Source organism: Macaca thibetana, chromosome 7 (assembly GCF_024542745.1).
Source record: "Macaca thibetana thibetana isolate TM-01 chromosome 7, ASM2454274v1, whole genome shotgun sequence".
Taxonomy (NCBI): Eukaryota; Metazoa; Chordata; class Mammalia; order Primates; family Cercopithecidae; genus Macaca; species Macaca thibetana.
In genome coordinates, this window is record NC_065584.1 from 126,268,237 (window position 1) to 126,289,639 (window position 21,403).

A 21,403-nucleotide genomic window follows, 5' to 3' on the forward strand; every position below is an offset into this window, starting at 1 on the left:
TGAGAACAGGTCGGGAGGGCGTCAACAAGCCAAGCACACAGGGAGCCCTGGCCATGCTGCTGTCACTTCAGCATCTGTGTTATCGTCCCTGCATGTGGAGCTGTGGCCGTGGTTGCATGCTCTCTTTCTTTCTCTTGTTGGATGGCTTCCAAATATCAATAATTAGAAACAAAAATAGTTGCTTAGGGGACGACCTCTGGTGTTTCCTTTTCTTGCTTAGCTCTTCCATGGCACACCTGAGAATTTCTTAGGCTATACTGGGAGCAGGGGGATGTTAGAGGAGGGAGAGATTGCCTCATTGCCATTGCCTCTAGCCAGTCATCCTTCGATCTACGTAGTGTTCCTACATACACACACACACACACCATTCACCCTTCTCCTTCCACCATGGAGCTGAACTAGAAGAAGGAGGAAACAGGATATTGTGTCCCAGGAAGACTGAGTTTGTATGCAGTGACTTGGAAAGTGTTTTAAGCAGTCTGATGCACTACCCTTTAAAGGCTTGAAATGCTGCTTTGGGATGAGAATTAAGGGAAAACTCACAAGCTTGCAAATAGAGCCCACTTTTTCTGGATTTGGGATACGGTTGGCTGGATTATGCATTGAGTCAATTCAATTAGATCAACTCTCAGCTGAAGCCCTTTACCATTGTTCCTGTGTAACTCATCAGAAAGCTAGGGAACCTGTCCCCATTTAGACTGAGCCTTTGCTGGAGAGAGGAGCCTGCAGAGGGCCTCAGGTCAGCACAGACTGCAAGAAGGTTCAGAAAATGTTGGTTAACCACTGAGAACTTTCTGGGCTCTGAATTCATGATGGTGGCAGGCCTGGGGCTATTACTTTTCATATACTGCATAAAGTATTAAAACATAAATGTCTAAATCTGGCTGGGCACAGTGGCTCACGCCTGTAATCCCAACACTTTTGGAGGCCAAGATGGGTGGATCACCTGAGGTCAGGAGTTTGAGACCAGCCTGACCAATATGGTGAAATCACATCTCTACTAAAAATACAAAAAAATTAGCCAAGCTTGCTGATGGGTGCCTGTAATCCCAGCTACTCGGGAGGCTGAGACAGGAGAATTGTTTGAACCCGGGAGGTGGAGGTTGCAGTGAGCCAAGATCACATCACCGTACTCCAGCCTGAGCGACAAGAGCAAAACTCCATCTCAAAAAAAAAAGAAAAAAAATCTAAATATGTGGACTTTGAACTCTGTTATAATTTTCTTTCTTTCTTTCTTTCTTTTTTGAGACAGAGTCTCACTGTCCCCCAGGCTGGAGTGCAGTGGTGTGATCTCGGCTCACTGCAAGCTCCACCTCCCGGGTTCCCGCCATTCTCCTGCCTCAGCCTCCTGAGTAGTTGGGACTACAGGCGCCCGCCACCACGCCTAGCTAATTTTTTGTATTTTTAGTAGAGACAGGGTTTCACTGTGTTAGCCAGGATGGTCTCGATCTCCTGACCTTGTGATCCACCCGCCTTGGCCTCCCAAAGTGCTGGGATTACAGGCGTCAGCCACCGTGCCTGGCTCTGTTATAATTTTCATGTGCCTGCTCAAGAGCGATGGGGTGCAGAGTTTCCAAAGCCATCTTGCTTTTGTCATACCTTTTTTTTTTTTTTTTTTTTTTTTTTTTTTTTTTTTTTTTTTTTTTTTGAGACGGAGTCTCGCTCTGTCGCCCAGGCTGGAGTGCAGTGGCGCTATCTCGGCTCACTGCAAGCTCCGCCTCCCGGGTTTACGCCATTCTCCTGCCTCAGCCTCCCGAGTAGCTGGGACTACAGGCGCCCGCCACCTCGCCCGGCTAATTTTTTTGTATTTTTAGTAGAGACGGGGTTTCATTGTGTTAGCCAGGATGGTCTCGATCTCCTGACCTCGTGATCCGCCCGTCTCGGCCTCCCAAAGTGCTGGGATTACAGGCTTGAGCCACCGCGCCCGGCCTTTGTCATACCTTTTTTTTTTTTTTTTTTTGAGACAGAATCTAGTTCTTATCTCCCAGGCTGGAGTGCAATGGCATGATCTCGACTCACTGCAACCTTCACCTCCCAGGTTCAAGCAATTCTCCTACCTCAGCCTCCCAAGTAGCTGGGATTACAGGCATCTGCCACCACACCTGGCTTATTTTTGTATTTTTAGTAGAGATGGGGCTTCACCATGTTGGCCAGCCTGGTCTTGAACTCCTGACCTCAGGTGGTCTGCCTGTCTCAGCCTCCCAAAGTGCTGGGATTATAGCCATGAGCCACTGTGCCCGGCCTGTTATAATTTTTAAAACCCTCCTGACTGTGACATTCTAGAAGGGGAAGCAGGAGACTAGAAGGTGGTATAAAAAGAGAAAGGAGTTCAAGACTAGCCTGGGCAACATGGCAAAACCCCATCTCTACAAAAAAATACAAAAATTAACTGGGTGTGGTGGCATGTGCCTGTAATCCCAGCTACTTGGGAGGCTGAGGTGGGAGGATTGCTTGTCCAGGAGGTCGAGGCTGCAGGGAGCTGTGATGGTGCCATGGTGCCACTGCACTCCAGCCTGGGTGACAGAGCAAGACCCTGCCTCCAAAAAGAAAAAAAAAGAAAGAAAGGAAGGAAGGGCTAAGCAGGGTGGCATGAGCCTGTAATCTCAACTACTTGGGAGGATGAGGCAGCAGGATTATTTGAGTCCAGGAGTTCAAGACCAGCTTGGGCAACATAGTGAGACCTGGTCTCAAAAAAACGGAAAAAGGAAACAGGAACAAGGAAAGAGTAGGAAATGGAGAAAGAAGGAGAAAAACAAAACAAAACAAAACAGGAAGAGTTGAGGGGTTAGAGGAGAAAAGCGACTCAGGAATTTCACAGCTGTTGGTCAGCCTGGGAGTTCTGGGCATATCTGGTCACATTGGAGGTCCCAGTGTCCCCAAATTTGCATATTGAAGTGGTTTATTGAGCCCAAGATGCTTAGCACTCACTAGCAACTTGCACCTACCTCCCTTCAAGCTTCCAGCCAGTAGTGGCATTCAGATACGGGGGCTGCAATGGGGTCCTACTAGGGAAAGTTAGGTCTGGGGGTAGTAGCTGTCTGCTCTTTCTCTCCTCCCTGCCTTTCCTATTCGCAGCCTCCAGGCTTGCTCTTGTTTGCTAGTTCCAGTGTTAACGAAGAGTTGAGGCAGAAGGGGCAACGGGCCAGGGCCTGCTGACAGCCAAGAAGCCTGAAGAGAAGCTGCCTGGCTGTTGGCCTTTGGCTTCTTGCCCCTGATTCCTACTACCCAGCTTCCGTCTCCAGAACTGCCTCTGGAAAGGCAGGACCTGATTCCATCCAGCAGCCTTGCTGCCTGGCGGGAGAGGTTGCCCCCCCCCTTCTCTGTGAGGCAGGCAGAGTCCCTGATTGTCTGCTTCTGGCAGTCGGGGGGCTCTTCTCAGGTTTTTTGGGGCCAGGGATTCTCAGGGTGGGGCTTGGGACCTCCGTGGCACTGTAGGGCTTTCCCAGGCCTTCTCAGGCTATCTCTATCCCTCTACCCCATCTTACTGAGACTTTCTGCTATGTGGCCCCTGCCTGGCCTCCCACTTCCTTCCTCATTCAACACATACAGGGTGTGGGGGGCCAGCTCTTGCCAAGTACACACGTGGGTGCACATGTGAGAGACCTTACATCTTCAGGCACACATGCTTGATACACGTGTGACCCCAAGCCTGTGAACGGGCTGTGCACCTGAGGCCTGCTTTGTCCAAATCACATTTCTTCTCCCCTCCTACACCCCTTCCTGGGGTATATGGAAGGGCTGCGGGATGGCCTGTGTCCCTGCCAGCCCTTTGTGGGTATGGCCAGAGATAGAGCTGGTATTTAGGGGCCTGGTTCAGGGACAGGCTTCCAGGGAGTCCTTATGACTCTCATGGGGCTACAGAGATAGGCCCTCTTGGTGGGGAAAAGGAGCAAGAACAGGTTGCCAGGAGAAAGCAGTGGAGGCTGGGCGAGGTGGCTTATGCCTGTAATCCCAGCGCTTTGGGAGGTAGATCACTTGAGCTCAAGAGTTTGAGACCAGCCTGGGCAATGTGGCAAGATCCTGTGTCTACAAAAAAAAAACAAAGATTAGCTGGCATGGTGGCACATGCTTGTGGTTCCAGCTACTAGGGAGGCTAAGGTGGGAGGATTGCTTGAGCCTGGGAAGTTGAGGCTGCACTGAGCCATGTTTGCACCACTGCACTCCCGCTGGGGTGACAGAGTGAGACCCTGTCTCAAAAAAAAAAAAAAAAAAAAAAAAGCAGTGGAGCCCTTGTGCTGTCTCTACCCAGCTCCCTCTGCTGGGTGACTGGAAGTCCTGGGTGGCCTGGAGGGCTCCTGGGGGAGCTGTGGTTTGGTGCTGAGCCTGTTGTCTGCTCATCCCCTCAGGTGTGTGGTTGTGTTGTTCAATCCCCGGAAACACAAACAGCACCACATCCTCAACAGTTCCAGGTAAATGGGCCGGGTCCCCAGGATGCCTCTTCCTTCTGGGAGCTATGAGAAGGGCACTATCTGGAGTTTCTGTGGCTCTGGGGGCTGGGACCTGGTTGGAGCGTAAGGTCAGATGCGGAAGTGCCACATGTGCCATTGGTGTCTGCTGGTCTCACCTTTTGAGAGGCTGGGAGTGGGCTAGGCTTAGGCCAGGATGCCAGTGCCCCTCTGAGCCTGCCCCATCTCTTGCAGGAAAACCATCACTGCCCTTGCCTTCTCCCCTGATGGCAAGTACTTGGTCACTGGAGAGGTGAGTGAGGAAGAGGGCTGGCAGTACTGTAAAGAGGGCAGGTGTCCTGGCCTCAGCAGAGAGCTGCGGTCCTAGGCCTGCTCTCACTTTGGCTTCTGAAACAGACACCAAATCCTGGTTTTCGCTCTACCTTAAAACAGTGGTTCTCAAGCTTTAGTGTACATCAGAATCACTTGGAGGGCTTGTGAAAGCACACATCGCTAGGCTGGTCCTCAGAGTTTCTGCTTCTGTAGGTCTGGGATGGGGCTCTGAAATGTGCATTTGTAAGAAATTCCAAGATAGTACTGATGCTGCTGGTCAGGGAAGGGTGCTTTGGGAACCACTGCCTTAACTATTCCTTACCCCCGGGGGCCCCCTGCTGGGCTCAGGAGGAACGCCTCTGTCCCGGCAGCAAATAGACCTGAGTGGTAGTGGCTCTCAATGCTGGCTGCCCATCAGAACCATTCAGGGAGCCTTGAATAACTAGAAGTACAGACGGGCACCCAGAGATGCTGACTAAACTCCAGGGCCACTTTCTCCCTGATAATCACTGTTGCTCTCAGATCTTTACCATATTTCCTCTGTACCCTGCCCTGACTTTTGGCCGGGAGAATGATGGTATCCAGTGACTGAGGAGGCGAGGGCCCCACTCTGGAAAACAAACGGGGGCTGTATGCCTGTGGAGAACTCAAGAACTCACTTCCAGTTCTTGCCTCCTTGCAGAGTGGGCACATGCCCGCCGTGCGGGTTTGGGACGTGGCAGAGCGCAGCCAGGTGGCCGAGCTGCAAGAGCATAAGTATGGTGTGGCTTGTGTGGCTTTCTCTCCTAGCGCCAAGTACATCGTCTCTGTGGGCTACCAGCATGACATGATCGTCAACGTGTGGGCCTGGAAGGTGAGTGGCTGGGTGGGATGGCCTGGCAGCCTCACAGGGGTCAAGTGTCAGCTGAGGAGGCAAGAGACTGCTGGCCTGCATGGCTCCACTCCACCCCACTGAACCATTCTCATTCTGGAAAGTTATTTGAAGCAGAAAAGAGCAACCATGTGGCCAAGCATGTTGGTGGAAGGAGCTAACTTTATGCCTTCAAGGACTTCTGCAGGAAATGAATCTTTTCATCTCCTCTAGAAAGGGATTATTTCCCCACCCCTCTTTTTCTGGCCAGTAAATTCTGGAAAGAAACGCTTTTTCAAGTACAAATTCGAATTCTCCTCCATTCTCTGAGTCACTGTCTTCTTAGCTCCAAGAGACAGGGCCTTGATTCTTCCTTTGGCATCCCCTCTAGAAAAACATTGTGGTGGCCTCCAACAAGGTGTCCAGTCGGGTGACAGCAGTGTCCTTCTCTGAGGATTGCAGCTACTTTGTCACTGCAGGCAACCGGCACATCAAATTCTGGTATCTCGATGACAGCAAGACCTCAAAGGTGAGGTGCTAAAGCTGCGAGTAGCCACCAAGTCCCCGGCCAGGGCCTGCCCAGCCCACCCCAGGAGACTCTGGCCGACTTGGGCCTCTCTCTGCATTCCCAGCAGTCATGCAGAAGTTTTGGATGAGCCAGATGCTGTCTGGGCTGAGGAGTAGGCCCAAAGAGCAAGGGGGTGCTGGAGGCATCCCCTGTCCTCTCCTAGGGCCTGGTTTCCAGGGGCAGGCTCTGGGGTGGATAGGGGGGTAACAGTGGTGTACCTCCACAGGTGAATGCCACTGTGCCCCTGCTGGGCCGCTCAGGGCTGCTGGGAGAGCTGCGGAACAACCTATTCACTGATGTGGCCTGTGGCAGAGGGAAGAAGGCGGACAGCACCTTCTGCATCACGTCCTCGGGGCTGCTGTGCGAGTTCAGTGATCGAAGGCTTTTGGACAAGTGGGTGGAGCTGAGGGTAAGTACCTCCGTCCCCAGGGGTAGGGTCTACCCATGTCTCAGCTTAGGGGAGAACTAGTGCCCAGGGCTTCAGACTAGGGGCTGGGCCCTCATGCATACGGGAGATCCCAGGAGAATGAAGCTTGGGGGAGCTAGAGCTTGGCCCAGTTCCAGCCCTTGGTGATCTGTATAACTGCCTCCTCTCTGCTCTTTCTGTCTCTCTTTCCCCTGCTTTCCTCTTCTGCTCAGAACACAGACAGCTTCACAGTAAGTGGTGCCTGCACCCTCCTTTCTTTCTCATGCTGTTTCTTTCTCTTCACTGGGCTTTTCTTACTGGATCCTCTGGTGCCTAGAAGAATCCTCGATTCCTATCCCCTGGCTGGACAGGGCTGAGGGCTCAGAATAGAGCAGCTGGGCAGCTTTTCCCTTGCCCCTGCCTTGGCCGGTCCCTCCTCTTGGCAGGTGGCTGTTGATGGGCGGGGAGGAGAGAAGACTGAGTGGGCAGGTGGCCTTGCTGAGCTGAGCCACTCTGCCCACAGACTACAGTGGCCCACTGCATCTCTGTGAGCCAAGACTACATCTTCTGTGGCTGTGCTGATGGCACCGTGCGCCTTTTCAACCCCTCTAACCTGCACTTCCTTAGCACCTTGCCCCGACCCCATGCTCTGGGGACAGACATTGCCAGCATCACTGAGGCCAGGTGAGCTATGTGGGCCCCCCTTCCTCCATTCGTAGCCTTACCCCTGCCCAGTCTTTCTTGTCAGTGCCTCAGGGAGCAGGCGAAGAGTGTACTGATGCCCCAGAGATGACTGGGAACACCTCTTTAGACAGAAGAATTTGGGTTTATTGGTACTTGTTGCAACCAAGGAGACCCCACCCTGTGGAGAACTGTGGAGAGTCTCAGTAAGTGGGTGTTAGAAGGGGCATATGGGATTTGGGCTTGCGTTGGGTGATTTTAGGAGTAGTTCAAGGGATTGAAGTATTCTGGTTGGATGCTGTCAGGAACTAGGGGCAATTCTACAGTGGCACATCTTGTTAATTTATCTAAGAGGTGAAGGAAAGGTATGGGGCTAAAGCTGTATTTGGTCAAGAAGCCGCCAGCAGCCATGTAGATGGGAAAGGCGGTGTTCGGTCACTGTCGTGGTTTGTGTGGTGATCTTGTTTTTATCTGTGCACAGAGTAGTCTTGGTTTTGTTTTGCCCCATCACAGCCATAGAATTACCTGTCTAACGTTGGTGTTCTGTGAAACTGTTCATCCGAACACCATGGCCCAGCAGCTAGTGCCGGGTCAGGTTCCTGCTAATGGCTAGTAGGGGCTCCTTTCTTCTCTCAAGCAACTACTTCCAAACCTGCAGGTCCGGGAAGGGCTCTTCACGCACTGCTCCTTCCATTGTGGATTGGCTTCTCTTTTCAGTCCCTTCAGTCTCACTAGTGTGCCCTGTCCTCTCCCTACAGTCGCCTCTTCTCTGGAGTGGCCAATGCCAGGTATCCAGACACCATTGCCTTGACCTTTGATCCTACTAATCAGTGGCTGTCTTGTGTGTACAACGATCATAGCATTTATGTTTGGGATGTGAGGGACCCCAAGAAAGTGGGCAAGGTGTACTCGGCTCTGTATCATTCTTCCTGCGTCTGGAGTGTGGAGGTATGTGGGCTGGCTGGCTGGCTGGAGACTGGCCAGGTTGGCTGGGATACCATTTTGAGGACAGAAAGTAGGGATCCCCAAGTATAATCTTAGATTCCTGCTGCCTCCCTGTTTCTCCAGTGAATTCCCTGGGATAGATCCCGGGGACTGAATTTGAATGTTACAGGCTTCCCCAGTGTGCCCCATCTTTAGTTTTGCCTCGGTGATCTTGAACAAGTTATTGAATTTGACCAAGCCTCAGTTTCCTCAACTGTAAAATGGTGTACTTGCTTCACCTAATTGTTCTAAGAATACAATGAAATAATGTAAGTGGGAGGCATAGAAGAGTGCCTGATTTATAGTGGGTGCTTCCCCTTGGTCATAATGAAGAGTCTATACTAGCTATGTATGGCCTGTGACAGGCACTGGACTAAGTCCTGGCCACCATTCCCTCTTTCGTCCCATTCCCTTTCATCTCCTTGGGTAGGCAGAGGACTGCTCCCAAATGGAGGTCTGATTGTGTTCCCTTGGCCCCTTCAGGTCTACCCCGAGGTGAAGGACAGTAACCAGGCCTGCCTGCCGCCTAGTTCCTTCATTACCTGCTCCTCAGACAACACCATCCGCCTATGGAATACAGAGAGCTCCGGGGTGCATGGCTCCACCCTCCACCGAAACATCCTCAGCAGTGTGAGCCCTGAGGCTGTGGGGCCCTGCTTCACCCTCAGTGCCCCCCTCCCCACAGCTTTTGCACGTTGTTATTGGGAACGGGTCCCTAGGCCTTGGCTTTCCAGCCTTCATTTGGCTGTGCTCTGTGGTCCAAGGGTTTGTTTTGCCCAGCTGTCTTGACCCTTACAGCTGTACTGGTCAGGCCTGCCTCATCTACCTCTTCTAACCTGTTCCACTAGGACCTCATTAAAATCATCTATGTGGATGGGAACACCCAGGCCCTGCTGGACACAGAGCTGCCTGGAGGAGACAAAGCAGATGCGTCCCTGATGGATCCCCGCGTGGGCATCCGCTCGGTGTGTGTCAGCCCCAATGGACAGCATCTAGCATCAGGGGACCGTATGGGCACACTTAGGTAATGCCAGGCCCTGGGTGGGTACTGACTGCCACTCGTGGTGCAGAGTCAGGTGTTTAGAACTTTACGGAGGGTTGGGCTCAAAAAGGTTGGGCAACAAGATACTTATTTACAAGGGAAAGGTAGTAACTTTACAATGAGTAAACCTAGCAGAAATCATCTTCCCCAAGTGGTCATACACTAACATCCTCATATCAACATCCTCATGTCAACATCATGATGCCCGTAATAGGATGTACTAGGAAGAATGTGACAATGTTTCAACATTGTTGTGGTATTCTTACCAAAAATGCATATACTCAATGTAGGCGTGAGAAAACATCCAACAAACTCAAATTGAGGTACATACCACAGAGTAACTGATCATTACTCTTCAAAAGCATCAAGATCATGAAAAGTAAAGAAAGAATGGAGAACTGTTGCAGACCACAGAAATCTAAGGAGAAGTAACTAAATGCAATTTGGACTCTGGATAGGATCTGGAGTCAAGAAAAAGGACATAGCAGGAAAACTGGGGAAATTTGAATAAGTTTTCTAATTAATAGTATTATACCAACATAAATTTCCTAGTTTTGATAATTAGACTATTGTTATGTAAGATGTTAACATTAGGGAAAGCTGGGTAAGGGAAATATGGAAGCACTCTGTTCTTTCAGCAACTTTTCTCTAAGCCTAAAAGTTCACAAAAAGGAAAAAGGTAGGAGGAGAAAATGTAGAAGTGGGCGTGAGTCCTTCTTCCTGCGACCTGGCCATCGCCTCTTCCCACCTCTCCTCATCTTTGCAGGGTGCACGAACTTCAGTCCCTGAGTGAAATGCTGAAGGTGGAGGCCCATGACTCTGAGATTCTGTGCCTGGAGTATTCTAAGCCAGACACAGGTCAGGAGAATGCCCGGAATGGCACAGGGCTCCTGCAGTCCTGCCGGTGCCACTTATATTTGTCCTGGCTCTTGGATGTGGGGTCGGTAATCTTTGGATCATTGTGTCTTTGCTGGTTTAGAGGAGGACAGTTCTGTCCTTGCTCTGTGGTTCACATGGCTTGGGGATATGGGGCTCAGTTCCCTTGGGGCTCTTTGCCAGGCCCAGATAAGGGCTGTTCAGGGCACTCATGGGCTGATGGAGTTCTTCCATCCCCAGGTCTGAAACTGCTAGCATCGGCGAGCCGCGACCGGCTGATCCACGTGCTGGATGCCGGGCGGGAATACAGCCTACAGCAGACACTGGACGAACACTCATCCTCCATCACTGCTGTCAAGTTTGCAGGTGCAGGCAGGGTGAATGAGACACATCCTGCCACACTCACCCCTGCTGCCACCTGCCTCCCATCTCCATGAGAAGGGTCTGCCAGTCGTTGGGGAGTGTTGGACAGCAGCTGGGAGGCCTGGAACTGGTTGGGAAGATAGGTGGACCAGAGACTCTCAGTGCAGGGACTTGAGCCAACCAGGTTGGACTGAGGAGAGGGAGAAAGGAAATTGCAGGTTTAATTTAGTTGGTTTTCCCTGGCATGTAGAGTAGCTTGATGGGGGATCTCATGGAGGGAAGGTGGGAGACAGGCTGCTCCCATGTGTGAGAACAGTGGGAACAGCTGGGCCTCCCTTCTTCATAGCCAGCGATGGGCAAGTCCGCATGATCAGCTGTGGAGCCGACAAGAGCATCTACTTCCGCACTGCGCAGAAGGTGAGGGCACTGGGCTTTCCTGAGAGGGGCGGGGCAGGGCAGGGTCTGCCATTCCCTGCCTAAGGTTACAAGAGGTGAAGGGAGGCGCAAGTAGGGCTCTTGGGGCCTGGTGAGGCATTTGGGTGTGGGCCTGTCCACATGCTCCACCCCTGCAGTCTGGAGATGGAGTGCAGTTCACACGGACACACCACGTGGTGCGGAAGACGACGCTCTATGACATGGATGTGGAGCCCAGCTGGAAGTACACGGCCATCGGCTGCCAGGACCGAAATATTCGGTGGGCGTCCCCTCCTCCGACTCTCTGCCCACGTTCCTTCATCGCCCTAGGGGGTCAGCTCTGTGCAGCTAAGTTCCCACATCTGTCGTTCTGTACAGGACTTTGTACCCCCTTGAGCCTACAATACTTTGCCTCACCCAAGAGGTGGTAGCCCGTTTGCTGCTGCTGGTAGCTCCCAGAGAGTGTAGACTGGCAGCGAAAGCTGGCACTTCCATCCCCCAGGCGTGTTCCACCTTCACTGCCTCCTCACGTGAAAGAGACTGTGTTTCTTACAGGATATTTAACATCAGCAGCGGGAAGCAGAAGAAGCTGTTTAAAGGGTCACAGGGTGAGGATGGCACACTCATCAAGGTAAGGACCCAGGAGGGGGCACCGGATAGGGGATCGGGGACAGAGTGGTGCTGGATGGGAGGGACTGGTACATCCCGTGTCCTCCAGCTGCACACCCTGCTCCTCAGGTGCAGACAGACCCCTCAGGGATCTACATTGCCACCAGCTGTTCCGACAAGAATCTCTCCATTTTTGACTTCTCCTCAGGCGAGTGTGTGGCCACCATGTTTGGCCACTCAGGTGAGTATAGTCCCGAATACCTAAGTAGAAGCTGATACCTGCGTAAACCTGAGTGAGTTCTACCCCTGAAACTTCACTCTTCTGTTAGTTTCTTGGGACCCACAGAGCCACCTACCCCTACCCTGCAGCCAACCCCCGTGTCCACTGTTGGGACGGAGAGGACTTGGTTGGGAATTTAAGGTGGCTTATAGGCTGTATTCTTTGTTCTTCACAGAGATTGTCACTGGCATGAAATTTAGTAATGATTGCAAACATCTCATCTCTGTGTCTGGGGACAGGTGAGCGGAAGCCAGCTTCCCTGAGAGGCAGATTCTTACTCTGCACAGCACCCTGCCCTCCCCTCTCTTCATTTTAGTGATGTCTCTGGGAAGTGGGGTTAACAGGAATATCTCTTGGCTGTGCCTGACCTGAAGTGGAGGGTGGCTCTGGTCTCCTTGCCAACCATGGATAAGGGGAACGAATGGCACTGCCCCCTTCAGAGTTCTGCCCACCCCCGCTTCAGCCAACTGTGTGGCTTTACCCTAGCTGCATATTTGTGTGGCGCCTGAGCTCTGAGATGACCATCAGCATGAGGCAGCGTCTGGCCGAGCTGCGCCAGCGTCAGCGGGGCGGCAAGCAGCAAGGACCATCCTCTCCCCAAAGGGCTTCTGGACCCAACCGGTGAGAACAGAATGTGGGCAAGTGATGGGTGGGTGTGCAGATGGTTTGCTGGGAGCTTACCGCACTTCCTCCATGCTCTGGGCCTGCCGTTCACAACTCTGTCTCCCAAGACCTTACCTCTCACACAAGGATCCATGATGTCAGCCTCTTCCCCCTGTTGAGTCTCCTCTCCCCGCACTGAATCTTGTCTTCCCCGCTGTTGAGTCTCCTCTTCCTTCTTCCCCCATTAAGCCTCCTCTCCCCCTGTTGAGTCTCCTATCCCCATGCCCTTCCTTGTCTCGGACTCAGGCACCAGGCCCCATCGATGCTGTCTCCTGGACCTGCTCTCTCATCAGACAGTGACAAGGAGGGAGAAGATGAGGGGACTGAAGAAGAACTTCCAGCACTGCCCGTCCTTGCCAAGAATACCAAGAAAGCACTGGGTCCGTGGCAGTTGGGTGTGGGGGCAGATAGTCCCTCGTTCGTATAATGGCTAGATATGGTTTTTCTGGGACTCTGGGGTGAGAGCGGTGTGAGCTGAGGAAACTGAGGCATCATTGTGGCCACACACGGTATGGGTTGATGGGGCCAGGGCTCCAGGGGTGGGTGGGCAGGAGACACCTGCCCTGACTGCCTGTTTCTGTCTAGCCTCGGTCCCCAGCCCTGCCTTGCCCCGAAGCCTGTCCCACTGGGAGATGAGTCGGGTGAGTCGCCATTGTTAAAATGTTCTTCCAAGGTTAGAGGAGGCAAAGGAAGGTGTGAGAACGGGGCTTTCTGGGCCTGGTAGGGGTATTGGGGCATGGGGTCTGCCCACATGCTGCACTCCTGTATCCAAGGAAGGCCTTGTCAGGGAAGTTGAAGCAGCTGGGCCAGTCCTGGGTACGGGGGTGAAGAAAGCCCAGGTATTTCCTTCTTGTGGACCAGATGAGGTGGATGGAACACAGAGTTAGTCAGCCCTGGGGAGGTGTGGCACTTATTCAGCTGCCTGGTGCCTGGAAGTAAATATCATCAGAGAACAGCTCAAGGTGGAGAGGACAAAGGGCCTCTAAGCCAGATAGAACTAAAGTGCAGGAAATCAAGGATCCAAAGAGCGGAGATCTGGAGAAACAGTAGTTCTAAAGACCCCGGTTAGGAGGTAAGCAGAGAACTTCCAGAATAGTTAGAGGGAAAAGGCCATGAGGGGACCCATAACTGAGTGACTGCTCTGGGGTGGCCAGAGGGGGATCAAGGTTCAGAGCAAGTCCCCAGGCACCAGTACCTTCCGTTGTCAGCAACAGTTTCACAGAGTGATGATGCTGTGATGTCTCTGGAGCATCCTGACCGTCCAGGGGTCTCAGGCCTGGGCTATAGGTTTGTCCTTGGTGCTGTGAAGGGACTTTGGGGCCCCCAGCCATTGGAGCGATTAGGGTAGAGAGGCAAAAGTGAGGTAGAGAGGCAAAAGGAGTGGTTGGGGTAGACAGGCAGAAGTGGCCTTTGCCCTGGGCTGGGTTTCTTGGAGGACTCTTGGTCGTAAGTGGTTGCTGGTGGGGCCGTCCTCAGAGCAGGAGACTTTGAGAGACCTCTGAGGCGTCCATGATACCAGGTGAAGGCTGAGACTAGAGGTTCATGTGCCCGAGGATGTGGAGTGCAGCTAAGAGCATGAACTCTGGAGCCAGACTAACCTGCAGGCCACTTCCTGCCTGTGGGATGCGGCCTGGTCACTTAAGCCCCCTGCGCTTCAGTCTCCTCATCTGTAAAACAAGGATTATACTAGTGCCTGTTTCAAAAGGTTGCTGTGAGGATGAAGTAAGCTAATATGTGTAGTGTGCCAGGCACATAGTAAGGGATATGTGGATATTTGTTGATCTTACTGTGTGGTGGTTGTTACTCCTCCCCCACACCCTGCCTCCCACCAGGCACAGGAGTCCGTGGGGTTCCTGGACCCAGCTCCTGCAGCCAACCCAGGACCCAGAAGAAGGGGGCGCTGGGCTCAGCCAGGTGTGGAGCTGAGCGTTCGATCCATGCTGGACCTACGGCAGCTGGAAACACTGGCTCCAAGCCCACGGGGCCCTAGCCAGGACTCGCTGGCCACCATCTCATCTGGTCCCAGGAAGCATGGGCAGCAGGCCCTTGAAACTTCACTCACTAGCCAGGTGAGCCCGCTTTCTCCCAGCTCTCCAGAGAGCTCCAAGGGGCCTTAGGCAGCCTTTGCCACCAGCTGGGACCTGAGCACTGGTCCAGCTATGCTTGCTCTGCCCCTGTGGCACATGGGTAACCTGAACTGCAAAGCCAGGATGAGGCTGGCTGGGCCGTATGGTTTGGTCATCAGGGTAGGCAGGGGAGGGGTTGGGGTAGAGAGGCAAAAGTGGCCTTTGTCCTGGGCTGGGTTTCTTGGAGGACTCTTGGTATTAAGTGGTAGCTGGAGGTTGGCGGCCCAGAGTGCTAATACAGTTCATCCAGAAGCTCACATCAGCAGCTGGAGCCCAGCCTGGCTTCTTGGTGTCTGTCCTTCAACTCCCCCTAGAATTAGTGCACAGCACATCTTTACTCACCTCCACCTCTTCTCCACGGGGAGGGTTGGCCCCCAGGATACTCAGGGCTTAACCACCAGCTACCACTGCCTCATCCGCCACCTCTTCTCACGCCAGCTGCTCTGGTAACGTCCCTTTGCCTGTTCCCAGAATGAAAAGTCCCCTCGGCCTCAGGCTTCCCAACCCTGTTCCTGTCCCCGTATTATCCGATTATTGTCACAAGAGGAAGGGGTCTTTGCCCAAGATCTGGAACCTGCACCCGTTGAAGATGGTATTGTCTACCCGGAGCCGAGTGACAGCCCCACCATGGATACCAGGTAAGGATCCTGCCCTGGCCAGACCTCGTGGGCTGTGCAGCACCCCCGTCTTCCCCTCCCTGTGAGTGTTCTTTAGTTGAGGGAGGGTTGGCCCCCAGGATACTCAGGGCTTTCCTTCTAGCTCACCACTGCCTCATCCCTCACCCTGATCACAGGCAAGAGTCCAGCAGGGCTGCTGCCCACCTCTGCTCACTGCCTTTTCTTCTCCCTGCTGGAATCCTGGCAGTGAGTTCCAGGTGCAGGCTCCAGCCCGGGGAACTCTGGGAAGAGTGTACCCAGGCAGCAGGAGCTCAGAAAAGCACAGCCCTGACAGTGCCTGCTCTGTGGACTACAGCAGCAGCTGCCTTTCCAGCCCCGAGCACCCCACTGAAGGTGAGGCTGCAGCCTGGAGGGAGGGGTCATGGTGGGTGGGGCCTGGAGGTGAGTGGGGAGGCTCTGGCAACAGATGGGTGCAGTGCAGTGCCTCTCTCCCCTCCCCACACCCAGACTCTGAGAGCACGGAGCCCCTCAGTGTGGATGGCATCTCTTCAGACCTTGAAGAGCCAGCTGAGGGTGATGAAGAAGAGGAGGAAGAGGAGGGAGGCATGGGCCCCTATGGGCTGCAGGAGGGCAGCCCCCGGACTCCAGACCAGGAGCAGTTTCTGAAACAGCACTTTGAGACTCTGGCCAATGGAGCTGCTCCAGGTGTGGTCAGAGGGCCAGCATTTAGTGCCTGCAATTTGCCCTTCTCCCCTCCTTGCCTACCTGAGAGGAGGGTCCCAGGGTATAGGCAGTGGCTGGGGGTCTCAGGGAGGCAAAATCTGTGTCAAGGGCTTGATTTCTGCCCCAATTCATGATTTCTCTGACCCTGGTAGGGGCCCCAGTGCAGGTGCCAGAGAGGTCAGAGTCTCGGAGCATCTCTTCACGATACCTGTTGCAAGTACAGACCCGCCCACTCAGGTACAGAGGCCCCTCCCCCCAGCAGCAGCTCCAGCTCTCCTGGCCTCCCAGGGCTGCTGCCCTCTCCTCCAGTGTTCTCTCTCCATGCCTGGGGTGTTTAGCACTCCCAGTTTTGGGCTAACTTGGCCTTTTCCCAGCCCTGTCTGGCTTTGTGCTTGTCCTTCTCTCCTAGTGCCCTGGTGCTATCAGTTTTTCGCCATTTTGGCAGGGAGGAGCGTGGAGCCTTCTCTGTTTCTTCTTTCACATTTCCTCCCTATAGGGAACCATCCCCATCCTCCTCAAGCCTGGCACTGATGTCGAGACCAGCCCAGGTGCCACAGGCATCTGGTGAGCAGCCGAGAGGCAATGGTGCCAGTCCCCCTGGAGCACCCCCGGAGGTAGAACCGTCCTCCGGCAACCCCAGCCCCCAGCAGGCAGCCTCTGTGCTGTTGCCACGATGCCGTCTCAACTCTGACAGCAGCTGGGCTCCCAAGAGAGTGGCCACAGCCAGCCCCTTATCTGGACTCCAGAAGGCCCAGTCTGTGCACAGTCTGGTGCCACAGGGTGAGGAGCCTGCTGGGCTCAGGGCTGGGGTGTAGGGTGTGTGGAACACATGTACATGCTGGAGGAGGGAGGGCCTGGTGTGGCCCTGATGTGTCACTGTGCTGGCCACTGGGTGTCCCTTAATGGGCATGTGGAGGGGAACAGCAGCTCTTTGAGATTGGGCATCTGGGATGCCTTCCTCGCCACCTGACCTGCGTATACCTCTGTCTCCTTTGCAGAAAGAGATGAGGCTGGTCTACAGGCCCCTTCACCAGGCCCACTGCTCTCTCGGGAGATGGAAGCTCAGGATGGTCTGGGCTCCCTGCCCTTGGCTGATGGCCCTCCGTCTCGGCCTCACTCCTATCAGAACCCCACCACCAGTTCCATGGCCAAGATATCCCGCAGTATCTCTGTTGGGGAGAACCTGGGCCTGGTGGCTGAACCTCAAGCTCCTGCCCCCATCCGAGTCTCACCACTCAGCAAGCTGGCCCTGCCCAGCCGGGCTCACCTGGTCCTGGACATCCCCAAACCACTGCCTGACCGTCCTACCCTGGCTGCATTCTCTCCTGTCACCAAAGGCCGGACCCCTGGCGAGGCAGAAAAGCCTGGCTTCCCATTGGGCCTAGGAAAAGCTCACAGTACAACTGAGAGATGGGCCTGTTTGGGGGAGGGTACCACTGCCAAGCCTAGGACAGAGTGCCAGGCTCATCCTGGGCCCAGCAGCCCCTGTGCCCAGCAACTGCCAGTCAGCAGCCTCCTCCGAGGCCCTGAAAACTTGCCGCCCCCACCCCCTGAGAAGACTCCCAACCCCATGGAATGCACCAAGCCAGGGGCAGCCCTGAGCCAGGACTCAGGTGTGCACAGCTCCCCAGCTCTCATCTCCTGCCCCATCCTTTCTCTCCCGTCTCTGTTGGCCGCTCTCTGGCTCCATCTCATTTCTGTGGGTTCAGCTTCTGGTGTTTCTCGGCCTCTCTGCTCCCGTCTCAGGTCCATAAGTCACACCCCTGATGGTGAGACCCTCCTGCTAACCTTCATGATTTCCTTCTGACCCACTTGCCCATTCAGTGGCTTCTGAACTTGGGGCTGGCCCTCTCCTCTGGACCTTGTTTGTGTGGTGTTGGGGAGGCCATTGGAAGAGAAGGCAAGAGGAAGGGACTGAGGGCAAGTTGGGGGTGCAATGCTGAGGGCTAGGTCTCTCCTGCTCTGAGTGTCTTGGGTGCGGAGGCCTGAAAGGGCTGCATGTTGGGTCTCACTGAGCCATATCCGTCTCTTTCAGAGCCAGCGGTGAGCCTGGAGCAGTGTGAGCAGCTGGTGGCAGAGCTCCGCGGTAGCGTGCGCCAGGCCGTGCGGCTCTACCACTCGGTGGGTGTTAGGTGCCCCCCGGCAGGAGGGTGAGCACATCAGTAGTGCTGGGTGTTTCAGATAGCCATGTCCAGAATGGCATACTAAGGCTGTTCTGCTGACAGGGTGGAACACTCAAGAGCATCTTGGGCAGCATAGGTGAGGGGAGTAGAGGCCAGGCTAGCCTCTTGAACCAGGCACCTGCGGTCGTTTCTGGTTAAGAGCTGGAGACTTCCCTCAGGAGGTGAGGCCTGGAGAGACCACATCTCCTAGTTGGCTCAGGACAATCCCAGTTTATGTTGTCCCAGTGTAATTATTAATGGCATCCTTTTTCATATCCACGATTTGGCCCCCTTAGACATAGGGGACAGTCCAAGAAGGCCCAAACTTTGAAAGAGAAAGCAGATTCTGCCAGAGTTGTCATAAGGAGTTGTTTGTAAGATGTAGACGGTTCTGCAATCCGATGGGATCCACTTTGGGGGTCACCCCCAGAATCTGCCGCATCCCATGTCCCCTGGCCATACATGCTGATCTTGGCAGGTAGGGTTCCCAGCTAGTCCCTTCTTCTGAGGCAGGCTGGACCGAAGTGGGGCCTCTCCCTTTTATATGTCTGCTGACAGGCTCCCCCACCTCACTTCTGGGGGTCCTGTTTCAGGTGGCTGGCTGCAAGATGCCCTCAGCAGAGCACAGTCGGATCGCCCAGCTCCTCAGAGACACCTTCTCTTCAGTGCGACAGGAGCTGGAAGCCCTGGCTGGGGCAGTGCCGTCCAGCCCAGGCGGCAGCCCTGGGGCTGTGGGAGCCGAGCAGACACAGGCCCTGCTGGAGCAATACTCGGAACTGTTGCTTCGAGCCGTGGAACGGCGCATGGAACGCAAACTCTGAGTTCCGGAAGCCTGTCCCAAGTGAATGAATGCCTCAGCGATTCCAAACTGCAGCCCCTCTGCCACTCACCAAAACCCACGGGGCTGTTTGGATTGGAAAGCAGGGAGCAGTGTTCAGAGGCAAAGCAGCCTTCCCAGCCGCTCCTCATAGGGCGCCTGTATTTATTAATTTATTTCCCTGACTGTTGCCTCACTTCCTTGGAACTCCTGCCTCCACAGCCCCTCCAGTGGCAGGGACAGGTCTTGGGTCTTTGTCATCTTGGTGCTGTGAGAGGTAGGAGGGCAGCTTGCCCCATCTCGGAATCTGGGAAGGGCTGGCCCTCTCTTAGAAGCCATTTGAAATTTCTGCAGGGATCAGCTCCCTGGGGTGGAGCATACACAGGGTACTCTGGGGTCGAGGTGAGGTGATGTGGTGTTCAGGGCCCTTCAGCCAACTGTGGGCCTTCACTTCTACCTCCACTTCCCCTCTCACACCAGCTGCACTCCCCTGGCTGCCAGAGCAGGGTGGTTTTCCCTAATACCTGGCAGCTCAGAAAGGCAGAGCCGTCAGGCCCTCCAGGGTGTCCCCAGCCATCAGGAGACTTGAATTGGTATTAGGACCTGAGCCCCCACATTCCACTCCTATTCTCCCTCCAAGAGGGGCCCAGCATTGTCTTTCCCTGTGACCCCTTTCTCTCCTGGCCAGAACTTGAGCCAGCTGTGGGATGTTGCTGCGGGACAGTAAGCCCTCACCTGGGCAAACATGAAGCTCTGGCCTCCTTTCCTCAGCCCCTTGTTCTTCCCTGTTCTCCAGCCTTGGACCCCAGCCGGCTGCTGGAGCCCAGAGGCCACCTTCTCCCTGCATCCTGAATGATGCTCAGTCAGAAGCCTGTGTTGGAACGTCCTTCGTTTACAGGGCGCTGGCCCACCTCCTGAGGACCTCGGCCACAGATGAGATCACACGCATGCATGTGCACACACGTACACACACACACACACACACACACACACCCCGCTACCTGCACAGCATGCAGTTGGGTGTTGGTTGCTAGAGTATCCGGCTGGCTGCTGTGTGCCTGGTTTGCTCACATCCTGCCTCAGCTTCACCACCCTGGCTTATGTGGAACACATATCAGGGAGCAGAAAAGGGGCACAGCACACTAAGTGAACCCAGATTCTGGATTCTTGGTGTCCACAGTCTGGCTGATAAGAGATGGCCCATAGGACACCTGGTTTAGGTAGAAGGAACCTCCTCAAAGGCAGTGCTGGGCACCCACGGGTGTGCTGGATGCTGTGAGAGGAGGGAGGTGCCAGGGCCAAAGGAGACACTAGAAAAGTGGTAGATGGGACAGATAAGTGGCAGAGGTGAGGGGATAGGTTACAATGTAAAAGGGCAGTAATTAGGTGTGAGGGGAAGGAGATAGGGGAGCATAGGAGGTAGAGTGGGACCAAGTTGTGAGGCTGTTAAAGAGTTGAGGAAAGGTGTCTGTGGGCCTTGCTGCTCCCCTCTGCTCCAGGTAAGTCAGAGCAGCTTTACCACAGCTTCAGGCCACGAGAGCCCCTTCACCCGCGCTGCTGTGCGGTAGGCAGAAGCTTATAAAGAAATGGGTTCTGGACCAGGTGTGATGGCCCAGGCCTGTAATCCCAGCACTTTCGGAGGCCAAGGCCGGCAGATCACGAGGTCAGGTGATAGAGACAGCCTGGCCAACATGGTGAAACCCTGTCTCTACTAAAAATGCAGAACTTAGCTGGGCCTGGTGGCATGCGCCTGTAATCCCAGCTACTTGGGTGGCTGAGGCAGGAGAATCACTTGAATCCTGGAGGTGGAGGTTGCAGTGAGCCGAGATCGCGCCATTGCACTCCAGCCTGGGTGACAAAGAGAGACGCCATCTCAAAAAAAAAAAAAAAGAAATGGGTTCCGAAGGGTGCCCAGCTCCGAGACATCAGCCTGAGTGCGCTTGAGCTGCTCCAAACCTGGCCATTCCCCATTCCTCTAGCACCGCCACCCGCATGGCCCCGGAACTCCCGCTGCGCGCCGACCTCCCACACCAGCCGTGCCCACCGCAGGTGGGACTCAGGTTCGCCCTCTGGGCCAGGTCCTTCACGAGGAGGGAGCTTCCCTCCGCCTGATGTTTGTGAGAACGTGGCCGCCCTTTTCCTGCCCTCTGCCCCATGTGGGTGAGGGGCGTCGTGGCCTGGCCGGCGCCCCGTCCCCTTCTGCATGTCTGAGGCCACCGGCAACCGCCGCCCCACTCCAGATTCGCCCCCGCCCAGTTTTGAAAGCCCCTTATTTATAACTTTTCTACTTTGTGCAGGTCGCGGCGCTTCCCGCCGCCTGTTCGGCTGCACGGGGCGGGGGGCTGTTTTTAACGTGCCCGTTTGTACTGATGTATGAACTTGTCAATAAACACAATTGTTTGTTAATCCTGGGATGCCGGCCAGTGGGTGGGGCAGGCGGAAGCAGGCGCCGCTGCTCGCTCCACCGCTTCGGTGGCGGAACCGGCTGTGCTACCAGGGCAGGA

At 54.5% G+C, this 21,403-nt stretch overlaps 1 protein-coding gene across 5 annotated transcripts in view; it reads left to right on the forward strand.

Annotated features, from left to right (window-relative positions):
* The window catches only part of MAPKBP1 (mitogen-activated protein kinase binding protein 1), a 53,198-nt gene extending 31,893 nt beyond the window's left edge, over window positions 1-21,305 (forward strand). For 2 of the 5 annotated variants that reach the window (XM_050799369.1, XM_050799373.1), the window contains 29 exons: window positions 4,347-4,409; window positions 4,641-4,698; window positions 5,401-5,571; window positions 5,960-6,097; window positions 6,363-6,545; window positions 6,776-6,793; window positions 7,066-7,226; window positions 7,982-8,171; window positions 8,691-8,837; window positions 9,056-9,231; window positions 10,016-10,107; window positions 10,366-10,491; window positions 10,835-10,905; window positions 11,061-11,182; window positions 11,458-11,533; window positions 11,641-11,752; window positions 11,967-12,030; window positions 12,278-12,412; window positions 12,701-12,834; window positions 13,040-13,095; window positions 14,287-14,523; window positions 15,052-15,218; window positions 15,445-15,590; window positions 15,705-15,902; window positions 16,073-16,157; window positions 16,417-16,700; window positions 16,919-17,689; window positions 17,956-18,041; window positions 18,676-21,305. In XM_050799369.1, coding sequence (XP_050655326.1) covers window positions 4,347-4,409; window positions 4,641-4,698; window positions 5,401-5,571; window positions 5,960-6,097; window positions 6,363-6,545; window positions 6,776-6,793; window positions 7,066-7,226; window positions 7,982-8,171; window positions 8,691-8,837; window positions 9,056-9,231; window positions 10,016-10,107; window positions 10,366-10,491; window positions 10,835-10,905; window positions 11,061-11,182; window positions 11,458-11,533; window positions 11,641-11,752; window positions 11,967-12,030; window positions 12,278-12,412; window positions 12,701-12,834; window positions 13,040-13,095; window positions 14,287-14,523; window positions 15,052-15,218; window positions 15,445-15,590; window positions 15,705-15,902; window positions 16,073-16,157; window positions 16,417-16,700; window positions 16,919-17,689; window positions 17,956-18,041; window positions 18,676-18,903 — 4,495 coding nt within the window. In that variant the 3' untranslated portion in view covers window positions 18,904-21,305. The remainder of the gene's footprint in view (window positions 1-4,346; window positions 4,410-4,640; window positions 4,699-5,400; window positions 5,572-5,959; window positions 6,098-6,362; window positions 6,546-6,775; window positions 6,794-7,065; window positions 7,227-7,981; window positions 8,172-8,690; window positions 8,838-9,055; window positions 9,232-10,015; window positions 10,108-10,365; window positions 10,492-10,834; window positions 10,906-11,060; window positions 11,183-11,457; window positions 11,534-11,640; window positions 11,753-11,966; window positions 12,031-12,277; window positions 12,413-12,700; window positions 12,835-13,039; window positions 13,096-14,286; window positions 14,524-15,051; window positions 15,219-15,444; window positions 15,591-15,704; window positions 15,903-16,072; window positions 16,158-16,416; window positions 16,701-16,918; window positions 17,690-17,955; window positions 18,042-18,675) is intronic. The other 3 variants (XM_050799371.1, XM_050799370.1, XM_050799372.1) reach the window with 3 other exon arrangements.
* The last annotated feature ends 98 nt before the right edge of the window (window positions 21,306-21,403 follow it).